The sequence below is a fragment of the Aphis gossypii genome, unplaced genomic scaffold (assembly GCF_020184175.1).
Source record: "Aphis gossypii isolate Hap1 unplaced genomic scaffold, ASM2018417v2 Contig00063, whole genome shotgun sequence".
Classification (NCBI taxonomy): Eukaryota; Metazoa; Arthropoda; class Insecta; order Hemiptera; family Aphididae; genus Aphis; species Aphis gossypii.
Window position 1 is genome coordinate 83,901 of NW_026082997.1, and position 17,708 is coordinate 101,608.

Consider the following 17,708-nt stretch of genomic DNA (forward strand, 5'->3'; position numbering starts at 1 on the left):
AATAGTCAAAAATACTTTTGGTATTAGTAACCGCAAATCAAATAACTCCAATGTATTGGGGTTTAAACGAGTCTTGAGATCTGTATAAACTCCATCAAGTAATGGTATATATATGGAACAACGATAGTAATTTTCTATTGCTTCATTTCCTTCTCCTTCAGTAGGATAATTTGCTCTGTGATTCATTGTTTTAACTAAAACGAGGTAATTTAATTTCAAAGCCTAATTCAGTCGCCATTTTTTGTGCTTCAGAAAATATATGTTTAAATTCTTGATTACAACTATTTCTTTTTTTTTCTCCCCAATAACTCTAAAATACTTTGAGTAGCTTGTGTTGCATTTTGTAGATCAAGTGAATCTGATTGTAGAAGACGACTGACTACTAGTGAATGTTTTAATACATCAATCAGAGAGTATAAAGAAATCAAAAATTCACTAGTACAAATAGTAGAAACAAGCGAAAGTGCTTTTGATGATGATGCTTTATCTGTCCAACTCTGAATTTCAACCAACGATTCTACTATCTGAAATAAATGTAAACAAATTAATACTGAGGTTTATAATTCTTATAAATCTAACTAATTATATAATTTTATATTTACCTTTGAAAGAGATGATTTAAATTGTAACACACCATATCATTGCTTTCATCCAACGCGTTTGACATAACCCTTTTAAATTGTGTTTCAAAGTATTTTTTAAAAACACTTGTCGCTTGGCAGAACTATTAAAAAATGCAATTATTTCTTTTAGTATACTAACAGTATTTCTAATAGAAACCACTTTTGATGACTGAGAAAGAGATGTTTAATGCATGGTTGAAACATGGACATCGAACAGCCATAGGACAAGTTTCCAAAATAGTAGTAACAGCACCAATATCATTTGAAGTCATCACGCTGCATCCATCAGTACCAACACCTACACATAGTTTTGAATCTAATCCGAGTTTTTCTAATACATCTAATACAATATGACCATTGCACGACCAGTTAATTTTAATTCTCCTGATATAATATCTTTGTCATTTATACATTTATATGCATCAACAAATTGAATAAAAACGCTCATAGATTTTTTCATCATATACATATCGTAATGATAAACTAAGTTGTTCGGTATGCGACATATCTGTTGTTTCATCAAATATAATGGCATAAATTCCAACTTCCTTAACTTGATCAACAATCAGAGACTTCAATTCATCACCTATACAATGCAATAACTTATTTTGGGTTTCTTTGCTTATGTATGTAGCACGTGACGATGAACTTTCTAAATGTTTCTTTAAAATCATATCTCCTGATTGCACTCTATATCTTAAAATTTCACGAAAATTGCCATCATTTTTTAAAAGTTGTTGATTTGAATTTAAAAGTTCTCCATCATCACGATGTCCTCTCAATGGTATGTTTTGTTTTTCCACATAAAATCAAAGTTTCTATTATTGGTTTTAATCGTTCACGATTTTCTGTCACTTGTTTGAATCGAAATGAATTAACTTGGTTTATGACACTATTATTTGGATTTTCATAAGCAAGCAAAAACTGTTGGCCTGACTGAAGTGCATCACGGGATACTTGTTTCTATTATGAACTTCAAGATACCCATTTTTTCCAGTAAGCTTACCAAAATTAAGCAATGGCTTTTTCACAAGGGTTTTAAGCTCAACATTACTAACATTAGTTGGTGCAAATAGAAAACAATATTTACAAAAAAGTCCTTTACAAACATCTGATAAAACTAACCAAGTATAGTTGTCTAAATGTTTCTTTGAAGGTTTTCTTTTTTAATTCCACCTGCTCGTATGTGTTCAGACAATGGATAATCATAATTGGGAGGAGGAATCCAATGATTTCTAAGAATTGAATATTTTATGTAGGGATCCAAATTAATTTTATCAACAAAATTTCAATATCCAAGCTGCCTATATAATTCTTTACTGCAACAGGTTTTGTCTGTTTTGATGTCAAATTCTGTAACAGTTAAATATAAATAATATAGGTTATTACAGGTGAAAATTATAATATTGAGATTTAAAAATTCTTTCTTAAATAAATAAAAATAGATACCAAATACAAATTTTTAAATGTAAAATATTTGTATCACCATAATACTATAAAAAAATAAACAGTAAAATACTATTTTCAAAAAATGATAATTATCTAATTTTTTTCCCAAATAACATTCAACATAATAATAACTTTATGTATTAATAATCATTATAACTGAAAATATTAAAATATTACATATAATATGGACATATATGATAATAATTCACATATAAAATGTCAATAATGATATAATGTCTATGTAATGATATTAGGTATATATACATACATTGTCTTTAATTGAAGTGGTGTGTTGACACAGTTTCCCTGATTTTTCGGTCAAAAATTGCATTAATAGTATTATTAGGTACCTTAAATATAAAATACTTTCAATAAGTAAATTCAATTGAAAATAATGTTATCCATAATATTTTAAATAATTATTTATATATTCGAACACTTAAACAAAATATTTTAAATAAATAAATGTAGATAGGTACTTACATTAATTTCAGGTCTGAAGGTGTAATTGCTAAGTTTTCGTTTCACTCTGGTAATAAAATCCATAGTTAAAAAGTAAGAACACAATATGCCAATATGGTTTTAATATTTCGCACTGTTCACAGTAACACGGTCGCGAAAATAATAACTCGATAACGTGTTTTTCATCGAATCTCGAACACAACGAAATAAGTTCTAAAAATAGTAATTTTATCTGTTTTCATTCCAATAACGGCAATAACGCTAATAAAATTCCCACTTCTCAGTGGTTTCCAAAATATATATTATGTAATCAATTATAATGCGTTATTAGTTTATTACCACAATTTAAAATATTTATATTAGTAAAAAGACAGTTGTAGAGGTCTGGTCTGGGGGGGGGGGCGAGGCCTCTAGCCCCCCCCCCCTAGATCCGCCACTGCTTCTTGGTGAAACCAGGTAATAATTATATCAAATTTAAATCAATTAAGAATACAATATAAAGTATGTTAGGGTAGAGTATACTGTTATTGGCACGGGTACAGTTATTGGCATCCTAAAACTGTTAATTTAATAAATAGTTATGTGTATGACTTATAAGAGTTTTTTTTTTTTATACATAATTGGCGACACTGGTCAAGTTTCACTCCAAATTGTTATCTTTATTATTTGATTGCGTTTTGTTTATATTTTACCAAACGGCAAACGGACGTCTCGGCTCGTATTCAAAACAGGTAATATTCTTATACATTTTTTACTTTATATGTCTACGGCGATAGTGTTTTATTATTCGAAAATTGTATTTTAAAGCCTATGTTAGGTGTTTTCATATATTTAAGAACATGTTTAAACCATAAATGATAGTTTAAAGTTGATTTATTTGATAAATATACGTATTAATTCTGGTGATAATAACTAAAATCAATATTTAATGATTTTAGTTATTGGCATACCATGCCAATAATTGATTATAGTTAAATAATTCATAATTGTTTTATTGGCATACCATGTATTGTTGACAAATAAATTAATTTAAGTATTCACATTTAAATTCATATTATTTCAATACTCAATAAAATTGTTAAAATTATCTAAAGTATATTTTGTCGTATTTTAGTCATGCCGAAAAAAAGAGAAAATTTTTGTCAGTTAAATATAACTGCTGCAGTTAATGCAGTTTTAAATGACGGTTTAAGTAAAAAAGCAGCTGCAAAAAAATTTGGTATTTCAAGATCTACTCTACAGTTTAGGCTTAAAAATCTAAATTGAAAAACATCTTGTGGACCAGCCACTGTATTGTCAGATAAAGAGGAAGAATTGTTACAAACTTGGATAATTGAAAGCTGTAAAAAAGGTTTTCCAAGAAGAAAAGAAGATTTACAAATGAGTGTGAAGCAATTTTTGGATATAAACTACAGACATACTCCTTTTAAAAATAATATGCCAGGTATTGATTTTGTAATTTTTATGGGTTTATGTGTAAAAATGTAGGTAGGTATTAGGAATATATTTTTGTTTGTAGGTAATGGTTGGTATAGGGCATTCATGCAAAGACATCCATTGATATCGATCCGAACAAGTGAACATGTCACAACTGCCAGTGCATGTGTTAGTGAAAAGAACATAAAAAAAATGGTTCTCTGACATCCATCAATATCTAGTAGATAAAAAACTTGATGACATATTGCAAGATCCCACTAGATTATTCAATGGTGATGAAACTGGATTCTCGCTATGTCCCAAAACCAAATCAGTTTTAGCTCCAAAAGGAGCTAAAGATATTTATGAGGTAGCAGTAGGTAATGCTAAAGAAAATCTTACAGTTACGTTCACATTTAATGCTGCTGGTGACATGTGCCATCCGATGGTAATTTATAACTATCAGAGAATCCCACAAGATATTGTAAATTCTGTTCCTCCCAATTGGGGAATAGGTCATTCCGAATCAGGTTGGATGAAATCTGAGGTTTTTTATGAATTCATTGCGAATATATTTTACCCTTTTGTAGTTGAAAAGGGAATAACATTTCCTATAATTTTATTTGTTGATGGCCACAAAAGCCATCTTACCTATCAATTAAAGGAGTTATGTACAAGTTTAAATATTATATTAATTGCATTATATCCAAACTCCACTAGAATTTTACAGCCAGCTGATGTGGCTGCATTTCGACAACTTAAATCTGGTTGGAAAAAAGGAGTGTTTGAGTGGAGAAAAGACAATAATTTAAGTACAGCTGTAACTAAAAAAGATTTTGCCCCTATATTACAAAAGGTAATTGATGAAACTGTTAAAGCAGAAACTTTAATTAATGGTTTTAAAGCTTGTGGATTGTACCCTTGGAATCCTGATTCTATTGATTTTAAAAAATGTATTGGTACTAATACAAAAAAAACTAAATTAGTCAACGAAATTAATAATACACAATATCAATGTCCTCTTACTCTTGAACAATTCTGTAATACTGTAAGTCCTGAATGTATTAAAAAGTTTGAAAATTTTAATGATATTGTTAAATCTAATGTTATTAGTGAAGAATTTCATACATTATATAAATTGTATCAATTACTTAAATCTAATGATAAAAATATGTTAAATAGTGGTGTGAAGTGTATTACAGAGGCTAGTGAGCAGAATTTATTAGATTTTATAGAAGACCAAAATGAAGTAACTATAATTGATGACAGTTTTTTTGATAGTAGTAAAGAAGTTTTTCAAGATGCAATAGAGCAAAACAAAATGGATGTGTGTGTAGAAGCCAATAAAGAGAAAACAGATTTTATTTGTAATGAAATAGAAAATACAAGAAAACAGGATGAAATTGAAATTAGTATAGAGAAGAATGTAGTTACACCCAGACATTTAAATGGAAAAACTTTTCAAATTTCTCCTTTAGAATCATGTCTTGTGTGGCCAGTTACTCCAGAAAGGAAAGGTAAACGTAATGTTGAAAGAGTACCATATGTTGTATCATCTAAAATGTGGAAAAGTATGAACCAGTCTAAAGAAGATAAAAAGAAACAAATTGAGCTTGAAAAAGAAAATAGGAAAAAAAACAGAATACATAATAGATTGCTTAAATCGAATTTGGTCAATGATAAAAAATTAAAAACTGTTACTAAATCAAAGGATGTGAGAATATATTTCAAAAAGATATTGTGTATAAGAAAAACCATCTGAAACTGTAACTAGTGGTGTGTTGGCTGAAAGTTTATGTGATGATATAGCACCTAATATTGTTGAAGAAATAGATAATGATATTCCAACCACATATGTAACCGAAGGACTTTGTTTTGGTTGTGGGAGAAATTTAAGTGAGTTGTTGAAAGGTGTTGATTGTGCCTTTGTTCACATATGTATCATTTGAAGTGTTTAACCACAGATGAATTCTGTGGCATGGGTGAAAATGAACCTATTTTTATTCATTTGTAAAATATGCCAAAAGACTTAAATTAAAGTAAGGTACATATAATACCTATTTTGATCTTAAATTTGTATGTATTAACTAAGACCTAAAGGTAATAAAGGTCTTTTTTATAAAAAGGAAAATATTAAGTTTATTAATGGTATTTAAAGACTGATTGTTTTTATTTTATTTTTGTTTTTGTTTTAATTTCTATACCTACATTATTATTTGTTATGGTATGGTTATATCTAAAGGTGAATTTATTGGTGTTGATCAAATTCCTAATTTTTTATAAAAGGTAAAATATTAAGTTTATTACTGTAATTAAAATTATTTTAAAGATTGATTGTTTTTATTTTATTGTTTTTTTTTTTAAATTTTGTTATTAATCTCTATAAGGTGAATTGGGGTAAGTGCCTAACTGGGGAAAGTGCGTTTTCTAGTATTATGGTGGGAAAAATAAATTCTATCACTCATATTAATATTGAAAATTAATCTACAATATAGTGGGAGTTTAAATATCTAGTTTGCAACACTGTATGTTTATCCGTTTGCGTGCTATCAGAGTTGATATCAACAATTGTAATATCACTCGCGTTTTGAAAAGTAGACTTGTTATCAATTATTTTTTTTGGCAATTCAAATTTTTTTTGGAAGCTTCTAATTAAGGTAAGATGTGTAATTTTATGTGTATTTTACGTTGTTTGTGATATTTACGTGTTTAATTATACAATTATATTCACTAATTCGGATTATGCTCTTCCCCCGTGTAAAGTGACCAACGGGGTAAATGCGACATTCATTTATGTGTAAGTGCGACATGACATGCCGCAGTTGCCCCTTTTAAAAATTAATATTAATTATTTTAATTACTTGAGCTAAACATTGTTTTTATATTATACATTTCCAGTTATGTATCATATTAATACTTACCTAATCTATTAATTATGATTTATACTAATATTTTGATGTATATTTGTATTATCATTAGTTGAAAATGGTGAGGCATTATATAAAAAAAACCAAAAAAGGTGATAGTTATAGCAAAAATGATCTGTGTCTTGCAAAAGAAGCCGTCAAAAGTAAACAGATGACTGTTAGTGGGGCTGCCAAGCTATTTAACATACCACGACCCACTCTTTATGACCATATTAATGGAAGACGTGGTATTAAATCTAATACTATGGGCAGAAATACAGCACTGGGACCACAGCTTGAACAAAAATTGGCCAATTTAATTAAAACAATGGATAAATATGGACATGGTTTATCAAGAAAAGAAGTTTTGGATATAGTGGGTAAATATATTAATGCAAATGAAATAGTCAGTCCATTTAAAAATGGTTATCCCAACCAAGATTGGTGGTTAGGGTTTTCTTATCGACATAAATTAAGTTTAAAAAAACCCCAGGCAGTTGAATGTTCTCGTAAAAAAGCATGCAATCCATTTACTATTTATGGATACTTTGAATTATTACGGAAGACTATGGATGAACTTAATATTATGGATAAACCAGATAGAATATGGAACCTTGACGAAACCTCATTTTGTTTGGATCCATCTAAAACTAAAATTGTAGGGGCAATTGGTACACCCACCACACGCACAACACATGGGTCTGGCCGTGACAATACTTCTGTTTTAATGGCATGCAGTGCAATAGGTCAAAAAGCACCTCCTTTAATTATTTTTAAAGGGAAAAACATATGGGACAAATGGGTTCCTGACCAATCTGATTTTCCTGGCACAACTTATGCTGCCACAACAAATGGATGGATGGAAAGAGACGTTTTTCTAAATTATTTTGAAAAAAGTTTCCTTATAACTGCCCAACCTACACCAGATAACCCTGTTCTGTTAATCTACGATAGGCATTCCTCACATGTTGATTTAAAATTAATTGAAATTGCCATTAACAATAATGTAACAATTTTATTACTTCCACCCCATTCAAGTCACCTATTACAGCCTATGGATTTGGCAGTGTTTAAATCGGTGAAGACCACATGGGACCAACGTTTATGCACCTGGAATAGACATCACTATGGACAAAAGTTACCAAAACAAGAATTGTCAAGGATTATATGCAATATCTGGGCAACTCTAGACAAACAAATTATAAAAAATGGATTTAAAAAAGCAGGAATTTATCCTTATAACTATAATGCAATTGATTCAACACAGTTTGATCCTTTAAGTCTTTCCAGATGGAATTTAAGAAATACAGTTGAAAATAATAACCAAACTGATATTAATCAGCCATCAACCTCTGAAGAATCTGCAAATAATACACCTGAACAATCTACTAATAATACAACTGCACAATTTACAGATATTAATACATTTGAAGAAATGTTACTAAATTCCATGAAGCAAATCCCTATTGAAAATACAAAAAGAAGACAAGTATCTAGTGGAGCCTCAGTTATCACATCTGAAGAAGCAATTACTATTTTAAGAGAAAAAGACTTAGAAAAGAGCAAACCAAAAAATAATAAAAGAAAGAAACAAGCTGATGAAGTCCCAGTCAATGAAACCCATATTGCAGACATAAATACAGAATATATAATTGAACAAAATTTGGATTCATTTGATGAAGACTTGGATCTAAATTTTTCATTAGTTAGTGAAGATAATGATTTATTGAATGAACTGCAAAGAGAAGAAGAAAATTTAGCTGATGAACGCTATCTATTTCGCACAACAAATTATTGGAGATTGGATATTAGTAAATATATGTAAAAGAGAAATCTTCAAATGTGAAGCATTATGTTGGTATTATTAAAGAAATTAGTGATGATAATAATATGCTTAAAGTCAGATTTGTCAAGTTAAAATCTGAAGACAAAAACTCTACCACATTCGTCTATCCAATTGCTGATGATATTGATAATGTTTCTGACTCAAATGTTGTTTGTTGTTTACCTCAGCCTACAGTGGGTAGAAGATCTCAACTTATATTTGGAATTACATTTAGTCAATATAACCTAAAAAAGTAATCTATAGTCTGATTAAAATATAAGAAAATAATTAAGTAGTTACTTAAAAGCATTTGTTTTATATTATTATTATTATGATTATAAGTTTTTCATATTTTATTATTATTTATTTCTAAGTTAAGTATAAAATGTATATATATATAAATATATAAAAGTATAAAATGTTAACTTTTTTTTTAATTGAAATAAAAAAAAGAAGATGAGAAGATCTTAACTTATACTTGGAATTACATTTAGTCAATATAACTTAAAAATGTAATCAAAAGTCTGATTAAAATATATGAAAATAATTAGTTTAGTACTTAAAATCATTTGATTTAAATAATTATCACTAAAAGTTTTTCATATTTTATTATTATTTTTTTTAAGTATGAAATTTGTTAATTTTTTGTTTTTTATATTATATATATTATATATACCTATATACATAAATTGTTTAATAAAAATATATTTGAAAATATTTGCATTGTTGTTTTATCAAAATACTATATAAATCTTAAAATTCCTTATATGAGAGTGAAGTGAAATGTAAGTAAGGAGATGCTTATAATAGTTTGTAGGATATGATAAAAATGTGACAATATATTTGTAATTATAACAATAGCTGTCATTTCTAAACTATTTGAACAAATACAGCTTTGTAAACGTAGTATTATAGCTAAAATTATTTAGTTTAAGGCACTTACCCCACGTTTAAATAACAGTGGTATTAGTATTTTTAAACAGTCCGTTTTGCACTTACCCCTTGTCAAGGGGCAAGTGCGACATTTTTTTTTTTTTATTATTTTCAATCGTAAAAATATTTTTTAAATATTTCACATAATGTTGACAGTGTACTTAGATAAAACACTTCCATATCAGTACATTGCAATAATCATCATATTTTTAAGTTAATTATTTCAAGAGAAATTAACAGATCAAGTTGAACTATTCAAATTTGCGTCGCAGTTACCCCACTTCACCTTACCTTTTTATTATTATTTTTTATAATTATATCTAAAGGTAAATTTATTGATGTTGATCAAATTCCTAACTTTTATAAAATCATAAAATATTAAGTTTGTAAATTGTGATAAAAATTCATTTAAAGACTGATTGTTTTGTTTTTTTTATTTATTATTATTCCTATACCTACATTGTTACTTATGGTTTTAGGTAGGTATTGACTAAAAGCAAAAGGGGTTTTTTCTTAAGTTTTGTATAATGTTTAAATGTATTATACAATTATTGTTCTAATAAAATATTAATTTAAAGTAGGTACCTATTTGATTTGAAATTGCGTTCACACTAATAAATTATTATAGAATCAATTGAAAAAAATTATATATATTTATTATTATTATTATATATTCTGTTCTTTTATTAGTTGTATTTTATCTAGTTGAAATAAATTTATTTTTTAGGTAGGTAAGTACATATTTTTGATTTTTTAACAAATACTATAGTAGATGCCAATAACTATGTACTCGGGTGCCTATAACAAAAACTACCGGCGCATACTAGTTGCCTCCCAAAATATACGAATTGCCTCCCGTCCTTATCGTAAATAAAAAGATTAATTTACACTAGTTGCCTCTGGTGACCAGGTAGTTCATAATTCTATACGAATTGCCTCCCATATAGAATTAAGTAGTGGTTCATAAACTTCACTGAACAGTTCCACATAAATAGATAATGTTTATTTATATTAAAAATATCAGACTTGGTAAAAACAATAAAAATATTAAAAAAATCAATACAAATAAAACATATTTTACTACTTATTAAAAATATATAGTGCAGTTAAAAAACATCAGTTTTAGGTATAATATATAGAATAATGTTATAATAGTTTTTGGTATTGTTTATTCGTTATTAAAAATTTCCGACTTGGTTAAAAACAATAATAATATAAAAATAATCAATAAAAATAAAACATATTATAGGTACTACTTATTAAAAATATATAGTGCAGTTAAAAAACATCAGTCAATAAAATAAATGATGGTAATAATAATATAATAAAAAAAAAATTATTTATAAGATTGCTTAGGCTTATATTTTTTAGCCAATATTTGTAGGTACTCAAAATTTGTTATTTTTTTTTCATTTAGCTTTTTTATTTGGGTATCAATGAAAATTATTTTGTCTCTAATTTTTAATCATCCATGTAATTTAGGCTTATTAGAACTATGTTTTAAAATTACAGTCTCCGTCTGAATTAATTTTAAAACGTCAATAAATTTGAATATATTAGGATGGGGAGACTCAAAATAACTATTAAATTTACTATGGAAAAATTCACATGCATTGGTTGTGCGATCAATGCTGGAACTTTTTTCCGCCCATATATGAGGTGGAAAAATTGAATCTTCTGATATATATGTATCCACTAAATAGTCTGAAAATTGAGTTATTTTATCATCTAAAGGCTGTATGGGCGTATGGCTGCTAGTTCCATTGAAAACATATCTCCAACTTCCGCTGGGTTCAAAAATGATAAGCCAAATATGTACGTTAAATATTGTCTTATCGAATCGTCATTAGAGTAATGCGAAGCTAATCCAAGTGACTGAATTTTACGCCACCAAGCTTGCCCAAGATGAAATCGACAACCTCTTATAGAACTATTTGGCCATATACATGTTATAGAATTGTGTATGGCTTTTTCAAAATCAATATAAATTATGTTAGGCTTAAAATTACTATCTATTTTTAAACACAACGTATTTAATACATTAAGGGCCGTTATTACAATGTCATGCTAAGGTGTACGCTAACGTAGCGGACACCAGGGCTTGAAACCGAAATGATAAATTTGGGTTTTGGTTTTGATTTTGGTTTCAGGTTTTTGATTTTATCGGTTTCTATTTCACTTTTAAATATCGGTTTTCAGGTTTTCCGGTTTCAATTTCGTTTTCATAAAACGGTTTACATTTTTTCCAGTTTCCGTTTGGGTTATAAATATCGGTTTTCAGATTTTCTGGTTTCAATTTTGTTTTCATAAAACGGTTTACATTTTGTCCAGTTTCCATATGGGTTATAAATACCGGTTTTCAGATTTTCCGTTTTCAATTTTGGTTGTAAAAACGGTTTACATTTTTCCCAGTTTCTATTTGGGTTATAAATACCGGTTTTCAATTTCAGTTTTGTAAAACGGTTTACACTTTTTTCGGTTCCATTAGAGTTAAATACTGTTTTTTTTTTATAAAATAAACTTTTCCGGTTTTTACTTTTACGTATAATTGTACCTACTACTAAGTATATTATATTTTGTTATTTAATAAATTTATTTATTATAAACGTGTTAATGTGTTATTACATTTAGCATGGTAACAATTATTTTTAGGTATAAAATAGTTATCAATATTGAATTTTATCATTTCATTAATTATCACTGGTGTAATATATATAATATACCTACATATATTTTGAATAGGTATTTCAACCTACCACCTCTCTGTAGTAAGGCTTATACGGTGTGAAATTAAGTAAATTATAAAATACAGTACATTATATAGTACCCATATATCTATAACCTATAATAGGTTACCTATTATTGAAAACTTTCAGACATGACAGCAGTAAGCCGTAAACTGACAATGTTGCCAAAATATTGTGTTGCCAATGGTAGGAATGTTGAAGCTGCTAAAGTTCCCTTTGGATATATTACTGATAATAGACATACAATTTACTGTCTATGAAACTAAAATATATTGCCCATCAGTGTTTAACTATATTCTTGATAGACATTATAAATGGCAAAATACAAAATTCAAAATAAACTAATCAAGTCAAAAAATGATGCAACTAAAAATTACTAAATTTCAACTGTGCAAAGATTGACACATCATGATATTATCAATGTTAGGTAATACTTAATAGGTAGGTAGGTATTCACTTATTAGTTATTTCTACATATTGTAGTATATTGTACTATAATATGTATATTATTATAGTATGTACTTATACCTTATATTAAAGGACTGCAAGTATAAAATAATAAATAATTTATCCCTAAGTACGTTTTAAAATATTATTAATTTTTTATATTTGTAGTATAATGTAGAAACTGTAAAAACAGATAGGCAAATAAATAGCCAGTGAATATTTTTTTTGGAAGTACATAAGCCTTTAACAATCAATTCATTACAATATAACAAAACAATAAAACATAAATCCATTACATAATATATTTGTATTTTGTATTTATTAAATGATAAATAAGAAATGTTATTATATATATTTATAACAGTATAACCAGAGAATAATATTTTAAGTAGTTTTTAAGTTAGTTTATTTTTTTTAAATAGAGTGTTGCTTCGAATTATCATTATAGCATCTAGAGCTTCTGAAGACAATGATGATCTAAGATCTGATAAAATAAATTTCAAACCCGAGAAGCTTCTCTCAACACTAACCTGTAAAAATATTCAAACAAAAAATATATTACATTGAATATAAAAATGATAAAATATTAAAATGTATTTATAACAATACTATTTGTAATAATAATTTGTTCTCCAGTAAATTATTTTATTCATTTTATCTGCACCATATTATATGATCTCTTCATACATATTCCACTGATCCCCAATGGTAAAAATCATTTCTCACTAAGTCTCAAGTATATAAATGAAAATCGAAGTTTACTAACTTGTGTAGCTGGAACAGTGTGAACAACACAAGCTAGTTTGTAAAGATCAGGTTTATCATATTTTTGTTCTTCCCAATAACTTAGTATATTGTTTTGTAGTGGAGTCGTTCAACTTTATTGAAATTGTGTAAAGCAATCGATATATCGTTGGAAGAACTGGGTTCACTGTTCAAGGACGAATAAGATGATTGAGATGACAAGAATATTCCAAATCATCATCTTCAATACTAGAATGATTGACATTATTTATATCTAAATCAACTAAAAAAGAAAAATTAACCATTAATCAAAAAATCCTGATCAAAATTAGGAGTAAGGTAGAAAAGTATTAATAAGCTTGTCGCTTCAAATTATTTTTATGTTTTACCTAAAGATGTGTTATCAACAGTATTGTCCTCTTCGCCAATATTATCTTCATTTAAATTAAGCAAAACCTTCCAAGTCTTTATTAAATGATTAATAGCATTATTTTTTCATCTTCAGTAAGCAAGCATTGATATCTAGGATCGAGAAAATAGCTGAAAGTTAATAGTAATTGTTTTTATTAAAATCGATATAATCAATCAATTAAAATTACTAGTTTAAAATTAAAATAAAACATTATTAGTCATTTTGTGATTTAAATAACCAATGAGTGATTTAAACATTTTTTTTAAAAGTTAAAATAATATTGCTAATTCAAATAACTTCACTTAATACCAAAGTTGCCTTAACTTAAAACAAGTAATTTTTATACATTGAAAAATTGTTTTTCATGATTTGATCCAATTTGTATCATTTAATTAAAATGCTGACAACATTACATATATACATGAAAATAATTTGTCGCAAGCTAGGTATATAATTTAAAATTTGATTAAAAAATGTATTATTTATTTTAGCAATTTTTTTTTATACCTGTTGGCTAAGACAAAAAAAAAATAGGAATATTGTTTTTTATCTTTGTATCATAGTATTCCATATAAAATTTGAATGAATTTGATAAGAATAACATTTTGAATTTAATAATAACCTAACTATTATCTTAAATGTAAAAGGGTATTATTTTGGCAGTTACAACGATTTCCATATTTTGTCTCTATACTACAAATTTATAATATATAGCAAATTCTATGTTAACTATAATCAACTTTATTATCATATTTGAAATTTTAACAATAGAGACTAGAGTGAATTAATGTGTTTTGACCTATTATCACATTTAAGATTAAGAACATTATAATATAGGGCACCTAGTAGGTTTATATTCAATATTTAAATTTTGAAGCTTAGATATGAACATTTTAAAATGTTTAATTCCTTAAGAACATACCTGATAAATAAACATTGTTTTGCATTAACAGCCCTTGACGTTCTTTCATAGACTTTAATATTTGTTTTGCTAGTATGGTACCATTAGATCTCAACCCATTAATACATTTCCACCATATACCATACAAATCTCCTAGAGTTATCTCTTGTTTTTGTAAGGCTAATGTTGCTATTTTAACTGGTAATAAAGCATCAACCTTAAATATAATACAATTTAAATATATTTTAGTTAAATTTAAATATAATTGGTGTTTAGTTAAGTTCATGTATGGGGGAAATAAATGTTGTCAAAATATATTTTTTTTTAATTAATAGAAAATACAGCTTCAAGTAAATTATAAAAAATAATATTCAAACATTTTCTTTATTCTATTGTTTCTTTATTATTTTTTTTCAATACTAGTAGGTAGTTAAAGCAAAAATAAACGATTATTTCAAAACCAATATACTATTACATACAAATTAAGTATTTAACTTACAATACTTTGAACAGATATCCACTCATTATCTGTAAGTTTTAAGTCGGGGTTGGTTTCATCATGTTCCTTACAAAACATTTTTAATTCAATTAATCTGTATAACATGTTGTATATTGAATTCCATCTAGTTTCATTGTCGATCATAGCCAGTTTTAAATTCATTCTTACTAACCAACTTGAATATGTTGGTGTTCTGAGTTTTTTCACTACCTATTATTGTAGTTATATAAATAGAATAATTATTTATGTTCTAAAATATACTATTTTATTTAATGGTTTTATAAAAATTATAATCATTTACCTGTCTAGCGCGAGAAATGAAATTTGTAATAGAAGCAATCTTTAAACCGTCATGAATGCATAGTTGCAATGTATGTACAGCACATCTCACACATGACGTTATTGCTACAGGAGTTATGGCATTAAGAACAGTGTCTTCCAATTCATTTATATCTGCATCACCCTCATCAGCTTCAACTATAAAACATTTATATTTAGTCAAATTATAAAACAATATCAACAAATGTATCATAGAATATGTTAATCATATATATGATATATTTATTAATGCATTTATAATTTTTTTTTTTTTTTTTAAATTAATACTTACGACTGAAAAGTTCATTTTCAATGTCATCAGTAGCAAGTGGTGTTCCTTCATTGTCATACTGCCATAAATCGTCATCATCGCGTTCACTGTTATTTTCATTTTCAATTGGCATTAAAGTACTGTTTTGAACCTGATCTGTCTCATCGTTCATAATTCTAGCCAATTTCACCATGTTTGCAGCATTGTCACAAGTTATAGAATACAATTGTTCCTTTTTAATGTTGTATTTTTCAAGTGTTTCAAGAAGCTAAAAAGTATAGAATAATATTACAATTATTATCAGGCTTATAAAATGTATTAATAAAATAAATTTTAATAAGAAATATTATATTTATGCAATTATTTATTTTTGTATTATACTTAATAATAACTAATAAATATATGAGTATTACCATCTTTTTTAAATTTACTGCACTATGCTTTTCATGCATTTCGACCATGGCCAGTGTTGACAAACATATTTTTCCATCTTTCGTATATTGAATATTTACCCCTAATATAGAACGATGATGACGCTTCACACAATCAATTTTTAAGCTGACAAGCTGATTTTTTACATCAGTTTTTATTCTTGAAACTATTTCATTTGAAGTAGACAATATGTGAGTCTTTATGTTATGCGAATTTATGGTAAAGTCTAGAATGTTTATTAAAAATTTTTTAAAACTTGATCCGATACCCAATTTAATTTAAAATTAATTTCATACTTTCGCCGATAGCTTCAGTCAAAGGCTTTAAAATTTTTTGAAAACCAGAATCGTTGAAAATGGTAAATGGACGGCCATTTACTGTGACAATCTCAGTGCACGCTTTTAACAAAGTTACCCGATCCATTTTGACAAATAGATTTTTCTTACTTGTAGTTATGATCTTGTCCAATGGTCCATGTTTCTACAAATAAATTTATATTTTAGAATTAATTGAATTAATTTAAATATTTAATAAATTTATAATAAATGTGGCATTGTACAAAACTACTAAGGTTTTCACTTTCACATTTGGAATTATTTAATAATTTATTTGAAGTGCCTACATGCTATTCAGTACTTGGAAGATGGTAAAAATAAATTTTTATCGATCCAAAATGTATAGAAAATTTTAAAATTAAAATTATTTTAGTACTACCTAGGTACTTATAATAGGTATTGTAAATAATTACAAAATTAAGTTGGTTTTACCTTGGATGGAAATGTCGCAGTATCATCTAGTCGACGTTTTTCTTTTTTATTTACAATCTTTTCATTCTCAATATCTTGTTTGGCTTTTACTAAAATATTCCATTCTTGTGGATGTGATGTTTTTATGTGTGTCTCAAGGTTATGACTATGTTGACCTTTCATAACAGGTCGACAGCACCCTTTGACATTACATGTCGATTCGTCTTTTTCAATGTTATAGGTGAAAAATAATTTGCCAACTGGATTTGAAGGTTTTCTTCCCATTGTACAAAACCAAGTAAAAAACGCCAAAAACGGTAAGCAGTTGCAAAAAACTTATAAATAAAAACTTAGACCACAGTAACAGTAGGTATAAAACAAAGAATCATGAGCATTGAATATTAATAATATAATGATTTCTTAATAAATTAACCATTAAAATTAGCAACGGCGCAAATAGATCAATACCGACAACCGTAGAATGACAAATGACTACAAACTACAGTTTATAATAAGTAACGAAATCGAAAATCACCGATATTATCCGATAACGATTTCCGATACGTGGTGTAGTAAT

General features: G+C 27.1%; 3 protein-coding genes across 3 annotated transcripts; 2 read left to right on the plus strand and 1 right to left on the minus strand.

Moving 5' to 3' along the window:
* Positions 1-803: 803 nt before the first annotated feature.
* LOC126553076 (uncharacterized) lies at positions 804-5,712 on the plus strand. Its single transcript, XM_050208265.1, has 4 exons — positions 804-948; positions 3,649-3,753; positions 3,820-3,978; positions 4,163-5,712. Exons 1-4 carry the CDS (start codon positions 804-806, stop codon positions 5,710-5,712), a joined length of 1,959 nt encoding a protein of 652 aa, XP_050064222.1.
* Positions 5,713-7,910: 2,198 nt separating this feature from the next.
* On the plus strand, positions 7,911-8,938 carry LOC126553069 (uncharacterized). Its single transcript, XM_050208259.1, is given in 3 exon segments — positions 7,911-8,647; positions 8,649-8,675; positions 8,677-8,938. Coding segments are annotated over 3 exon segments (1,026 nt in total).
* A 3,535-nt stretch (positions 8,939-12,473) lies between these two features.
* LOC126553077 (uncharacterized) lies at positions 12,474-17,416 on the minus strand. The gene is given in 12 exon segments (XM_050208266.1): positions 12,474-12,589; positions 13,239-13,338; positions 13,575-13,642; positions 13,942-14,040; positions 14,043-14,092; positions 14,916-15,082; positions 15,365-15,574; positions 15,666-15,841; positions 15,975-16,221; positions 16,367-16,611; positions 16,682-16,865; positions 17,153-17,416. Coding segments are annotated over 12 exon segments (1,926 nt in total).
* Between the last annotated feature and the right edge of the window lie 292 nt (positions 17,417-17,708).

Coding starts and splice junctions, on each gene's coding strand:
- LOC126553076 (XM_050208265.1), top strand. CDS start 804: ATGTTTAATGCATGGTTGAAACATGGACATCGAACAGCCATAGGACAA. Junction 3,754..3,819: donor AGCAGCTGCAAAAAAATTTG/GTATTTCAAGAT, acceptor CTTGTGGACCAG/CCACTGTATTGTCAGATAAA. Junction 3,979..4,162: donor TTTTAAAAATAATATGCCAG/GTATTGATTTTG, acceptor GAACATAAAAAA/AATGGTTCTCTGACATCCAT.